The 6,464-nt window shown below is 39.9% G+C and overlaps 1 protein-coding gene across 1 annotated transcript; it reads left to right on the top strand.

Annotated features, from left to right (window-relative positions):
* The first annotated feature begins 1,403 nt into the window (after positions 1-1,403).
* Positions 1,404-6,340, top strand: LOC146493129 (lipid transport auxiliary protein 1-like). Its single transcript, XM_085148486.1, has 7 exons — positions 1,404-1,657; positions 1,755-1,856; positions 1,980-2,088; positions 2,184-2,237; positions 4,724-4,890; positions 5,515-5,573; positions 5,694-6,340. Exons 1-7 carry the CDS (start codon positions 1,595-1,597, stop codon positions 5,899-5,901), a joined length of 762 nt encoding a protein of 253 aa, XP_085004612.1. The 5' UTR covers positions 1,404-1,594; the 3' UTR covers positions 5,902-6,340.
* Positions 6,341-6,464: the final 124 nt, after the last annotated feature.

The following is a 6,464-nucleotide window of genomic DNA, read 5'->3' as shown; positions in this document are numbered from 1 at the left end:
TCAGCGGAGAGACGTGACATGTCAGAGCTGGAGAAGTAATAATAATAATAATAATAATAATAATAATAATATATTCAACTGATGTGTAAATGAACAAGTAATAGTCGATATTTATGCACAAGTATACTCATAATAACACCCTCATATGTAGTATATGCATGCAATAATGTGTGAGCACCAGTTCTCCAGGCATTCTGATGTCTTTCAAAGTTTTCCTTTGACATTGGCTGCTTTTTCACTCCTTTCTAGTCCAGCCCTCGTTAACATACAACACACAACAAAGAACCAATTGTGAATTGCATCTTTAGACACTTTGTTTTCAGCAGCCTGTGTCAAACACATGGCTTGTTCCCATTTGTTTAGCTGAATCTATTCAAAAATTGACAGCCATAAAATACTATTTTTGTGATTCCCAAAGTGCTTCTAACAGAAAACTTGGCATATGTATCTCAGCATGATGTGCTTGTGCTATAAGCATCTTTAAGGAAACTGGATATGAGGAGGATAGAAGCAGTGAAGCAGTGAAAGACCTAAAAAAAATACCTTCAGCAGATGAGCAATATCTAAAAGCCACGTCCTTAAGGAAAAATCCACACACAGGACCTGAGAGATGTATCTGGTCCTTCAGATGATCCATCTACTGTTTGTGAAGCCTCAGAAATGGTGATTGTCAACAAGTCACTCTTAATGAAGGAAAGGAGGGAGAAAAGTTTGAGATATGCTAAATTACACAAGAACTGGACTGAAAGTCAGGGGCACCAGGTCTGGTGGAGTGATAAATACAAATTTTAAATATTTGGTTCAGACTGTGTTCAGTGTACAAAGTACAAAAGTAGAGGTACACAGTGGTTGTCCACAACCTAAGAGTTCAGGCTGAGTTGAAGAATTAAAGGTGATTATACCAAATATTAACTTTCAAATATAGTAGAATTATTTTTCCTAATATACTGCATTTTCATGTATTTTAGATTTTTAGTTATGCTTCTGTTTCACACAGGGCTGGCTCAATACTTTTACATAGTGTTGTATACTACTACTACTACTACTACTACTACTAATAATAATAATAAACAAAAAATGAAACAGGTAAAATAATATGTATAAGTATTACATTCTACATAGATAATTGAATGTGTTACAAACATCACCAACAGTAATATAATGTGTATATGATATAAATTGTGCCCTTTTAGGCAGCTTGTGTGTACAGATGAATTTTACTTAGTTGTTTGGGGGGGGGGGGTGCAAAAAAGTCTTTATTTTTATTTTCTTTTGCAGTTCTTTGTTTGTACTTTAGTAATAGATAATTATAATAACCTAGATACTAAGCATCATATAACGACAGGAAGTCTGTTTAGCGTGTCCTTCTTGCATGGTTTTTACGGTAATCCAACACTCACAAGCGGAAATCAGCTCTGGCCCCGCCCTCACAGTGCAAAGCTAACTGAAAGCTAAGTAGCATATCTTAGCGCATGATGCCCATGAAGAAAAAGACAAGGGTCAGCTCAGTTGCTGATATTTTATTTTTTCGAAGCATACTTTGAAGCTGTAGAGTGATTCGTCGTCGCATAGACTGTAAGCACTGACAGGCAGCATGGCAGAGTCATCGCCGTTATCTGGAGTCAATGTTGTTTTGGTTATGGCCTATGGAAGCTTGGTGAGTAAGTTACAGTAAAAGCTCGATACCTGGTACACGGTGGTGTGTTTATGATAAGTTTTAACCTCAATCCTGTCACGCATGGTTTTGTGTTCAGGTGTTTGTATTGCTGTTTATATTCGTCAAAAGGCAGATCATGCGTTTTGCAATGAGATCCCGCCGAGGGCCTCATGTACCTATTGGCCACAATGCACCAAAGGTGAGGCGTGGATCTTTACTGTTTTATTATTATTATTATTATTATTATTATTATTATTATTATTATTATTACTATTAACTTTTTGTGCCTTCATTAATAAATTCTTTATGAATTAATCTACAGGGTCTGAGGGAGGAGATTGAGTCCAGACTGTCCAAAGTTCATGAGATACGTTATGAACCTCGGCTCTTGTCAGAAGAAGACGACAGACTGAAGCGGGCATCACAGATAAGTCAGTCAGCTTTTTAAACTCATTTTGAGCAAATGTTGTCCTTTTTATTTATTTATTTATTTAAACGTAACAATATGATATCTTATATTTCAAAGGTTGCTACAACTACCTGTACAGGATGAAAGCTCTGGATGCAATCCGTGACTCAGGTGAGAGTTACAATTTGTTCCTTAAATGTATTCATCCTGACAGTGGGCAGGATTTCATTTAGTGTAATAATTGTGTACATTTTTTTTCAAAAGTTATTTTGAAAATATATGTTCATTTTGAACAGCGAGACAGCGGTGAGGTGTGCAGCAGGAGCGACAGGTTGGCGCAGTGGATTGGCTCACAGCCCCTTCTAGTTTAGTGGTGATCAACAGGTTGACAGATGAGGTCAGGCAGGAGTAGGGATGGGTATCGTTTAGGTTTTATCTGATACCGGTGCCAAACCGGTACTTTTGAAACGGTGCCGGTGCTTAAACGGTGCTCGAACCGGTGCTTAAAGAATGGAGAACACAAAATTGGTCCAAAAACCTCTCATGTTCAGCTGTTTTTTTTGTAAAAAGATAACAATGTTAGCCTTTTCTGCAGCTATAGGGCATATATGGTATCACTCTTGGCTGGAAGCAGTGCTTTAACAATGGAAAAAACAAAAACTTTATCCAAAAACCTCTCATGTTTAACTGTTTCCCACTTTTTATTTGGTCATTTTTGCCTTTTTGGCCAGGGTGAAGGGAGTATCTGCCATCAAACAAGAAGACAGCCGCATGTAGCTATGATGGTGTTTGCTAGTTCACCTTACATACATTAATGTAATAACGTGGTTAGCCTACTCAACGTAAATTATACACGAACAACATTAAGCTACTCACGCAGAGAAGAACGGCTGCTGCTGCCATCATCATCCTCATCATTTCTGCTACACTGGCAGGGCTAGGGGCCAGGACTTTACTCTTCAGCTTTTTGGGGGATGTTGCTAACTCTTCGTCCGATAACAGGCACCACACCTGCAGTAGATGCGCTCGGTGTGAGGTCTCGCAGCAAGCTATCAAATACGGCGCATTTTTCGGCTTTTAAAAAAAACGCTATGCGTCGTCAGGTGTTTCATCGGATTTCAGGTGTTGCCTCCTTTCCACAGTATCACCTTAAAGCACTTGTTGCAGGCTGCTGAGTTTGCATCTTTTGCTGTGAAGTACAGCAAGACTTTTGACCGCTTCGCCTTGGGCATTTTTAATCTGTAGCTCTGCTCTAAAAGAACGTACGTACCTGGACCCGCCTACTATCCCCGGAAACGTAAAATGATTGGCTAGAATTCAAAGTGTATCACATCTCAGGAAAAAAAAGCACCGAAATAAAGCACCGAAATGTGCGCTGCTTTTCGGTCTGGTTACTACCGTTTATGTCAGAACCGGTGCCATCATGGCACCGGATACCGGTACCCATCCCTAGGCAGGAGTCTCTGATGATCTATGATGTTCACAGATGACATTGTTATCTGTAGTAAAAGGAGGGAGCAGGTGGAGAGGTAGAAGCAAGAGAGAATGCGGCTCACGTTGAGCAGTTTGGAGACAAAGTTATAGAAGCAAGGCTGAGATATGTTGGACATGTGCAGAGGAGGGATAGTGGATATACTGGAAGGTATAGGTGCAGGAGGAACAAAGTATGACCACAGAGAAGGTTCATGGATTCAAGGAGGACATTTTGAACATGCTGAGCTTGTTCACAGCTGTCCAAACCCACATCATCTTTTTCAAGTGTTTTACTTATATTGCTGTAGTTTTGAGTTATTGAATTATATAGGATTTTGGCTGTAGAGTTCAGGGCTACCCTTTTCATTCTTTTTTCAGTGGGTGACAGATCTGATCTGCAGGGAGGCCAGTTCAGCACCCTAACTCTTTTACTGCACCGGCATGCAAAAGGCGATTTAGCATAGATTCAACATGGTGTTGCTCCAAAACATGTTGTCCAGGAGAATGAATGAAGCCGTTTTACATATGCAAGCTGTGCTGTTGCAGTAATGTACCCCTATACCTGCACAGACATGGGTTTTGAACCTGGATAGCACCTTTCCTCTTTATCCCAGCGGAAGTGTCAGAATATCCAAAAGAAGACAGGATCATTTTATGCTTCAGCTGAGTCCAACTTAAAGCAGTTCAGGCCCATATTTGCACAGGAGAGTTTGAACTGGCTTTGCGGATGCAGCTTACCACTGAGTTGGCTGGTGGTGGTTTGCAGCCGTGCTCATGAGTTCTTGCTGTGCCATCTGACAGCCTGATTTCTCTGAGTCTGTTTATGTTTCTGATTTTATATCAGTAGATGATATAATCGTTGTTGGGCATATTAAAGGTAACCATTTGCCAGTTAGTTGTAATATGTCCACTCAGTGGTTTTATGCATTTCTCAGCTTTCTCTGTAATTTTGGCCAAACAGTGGTGGCACAAAAGTTTCAAGCCTGAGTGAAATATAGAGTTTTAGTGATTCACAAGTCTTTTTGTTGTGGTTTCAGTTGAATTTTCTACTGTGTCTCAGCTTTTTTTTTTATTACTGTAAAAATTATTTTTTAATTCTGTTCTTGTTTTGTTTTTGTTCCATTTAAAGCATTAAAACGTCTTTCCTGACCTTCAACTTGTCTTCCTTCCTCTCTCTGCCACAGGAATTCCTTTGCAGGAGATAAGTGGGAGCCCCAGCGCATTTACTGGACGCAGCTTCAGGAGCTGGCTAGTTGAGCTGCGCAACTCCCACTCTCTGATAAAGAGCAGCCGCAGTGCACTTATTGACCGTTTGCTTGAAGGCTACGACAGCGCTCGTCATGGGACTGGGGTGCATAAACGTTTTTACTGTATTTTACTGTATCCCAACAGAACTTTATTAGAATGTTTCAGGTTCCAGAATTCAGAAAGAATGGAAAATCTAACGCTACCGTAAAGTGTTAATTCTAAATATCATTTTAATTTAGATTTTGCAGTTATTGCTTTCAAACTATTTAGGACCATTTAAGACATCTCTTCTCCCTCTAATCTCCATCTCATCCTCCTCCTCCTCAACTCAAGCCTAGTCTCCTGTTTGATTACGTTTTCACATCACATGAAAGTTTATTTGCTAAGCGTCTGAGTCTAACAACGTTAAAGCCACTTCAAACAAAGTTTCAGTAACATGGCCTAATAGCATGCACTTATTGAATCAGCAACTCTTATTGACAGAAAAGTTCTGGAAATCCTCGTGATGACAGTGATCCTGCTTCTTTGACTCATTGAGTCTTTTTACAAAGTTTTACAGCCTCCTTCAGAGTAAAAAGTTGTGGTTGCTCATCACCTGACATTATGAAGTAAACTGTGATCTGACACTCACTAGAAGAACAAAGGGGCACAGAGGGTTCATAAAAGACAAGAATATAACGAGTTTAATTCTTTCATCTGCTGATGTGGATTTAAATATTTGTTTCAGGTGTTTGGGGAACCTGAGTTTCTTGAATATCAGCAAGCTCTAAACGAACTGGCTGACGTGTAAGTGTCACCGTACTAGTCCAGACTTGAAACCAGTCTTATTTCTGTTGGAGTAAGTGATGCAGTCTGCATTGTCAGTTTATGCAGTACATTTGAAATCACCTGTTTTATCACCCTCAGCGTGAAGGCGTATTCCAGCACCACCAGCCTCGACCAGCATCACCAGTCCGCAGCCAAGGACCTGACAGGCTCTCCTGTCCGCAGCACTCCCTCCACCATCCAGGTCACCTACCTGCCTTCAACCGGCCAGCGCAGCAAGAGGCCCAAACACTTTCTGGAGCTCAAAAGTTTCAAAGACAACTACAACACACTGGAGAGCACGCTGTGATGCACTGACTGTCATAGGATGGTTGTATGGTGTGCGGACAGTCTACTGGGAAATAAAAAGTTGTAGCAGACTGACTGGTTGGCTTTAAAAATGAGCTTTAAAACATCAAACTTAAAATAAGCTCAGAATGGACAGCGAGAGACGTCATCCTCTATATTTTTCATCTAGAAAATGATGCAGTTGTTAAAGTCTTGCTGTCACAGGATGTTTTTTTCCCCCTTTTCTGTATGTGTGTGTTTGCTGTTTAAAGTGTGCAGAGGAAAACTTAATTGTTGCCAACCCGGAAAAAATGTCATTTCATTTCATTTTTGTAAAAGCAGCAAGTCAACTGAATTTATTATTTTTTCTTGAGAGTTGAAATTGTAAATACAAATATTTGATTAATGTACAAATGTAAGATATTTATGCTAACTTATTAAATTCATACGTGTGACGTGCATTTATATGAAGATAAAAGGGTTTTTGTGGTTTTGAGGGAACTTTCCCACCCTCTTTTTTTATAATCATTGTCCCTGTATTTCCACGAGGTGGCGGTGTGAGGTCATAGAGGAAGGATATAGTAA

The sequence above is a fragment of the Neolamprologus multifasciatus genome, chromosome 22 (assembly GCF_963576455.1).
Source record: "Neolamprologus multifasciatus chromosome 22, fNeoMul1.2, whole genome shotgun sequence".
Taxonomy (NCBI): domain Eukaryota; kingdom Metazoa; phylum Chordata; class Actinopteri; order Cichliformes; family Cichlidae; genus Neolamprologus; species Neolamprologus multifasciatus.
This window is presented reverse-complemented; position numbering and strand designations above follow the sequence as displayed.

Coding starts and splice junctions, on each gene's coding strand:
- LOC146493129 (XM_085148486.1), top strand. CDS start 1,595: ATGGCAGAGTCATCGCCGTTATCTGGAGTCAATGTTGTTTTGGTTATG. Junction 2,238..4,723: donor GGATGCAATCCGTGACTCAG/GTGAGAGTTACA, acceptor TCTCTGCCACAG/GAATTCCTTTGCAGGAGATA. Junction 4,891..5,514: donor GCGCTCGTCATGGGACTGGG/GTGCATAAACGT, acceptor TATTTGTTTCAG/GTGTTTGGGGAACCTGAGTT.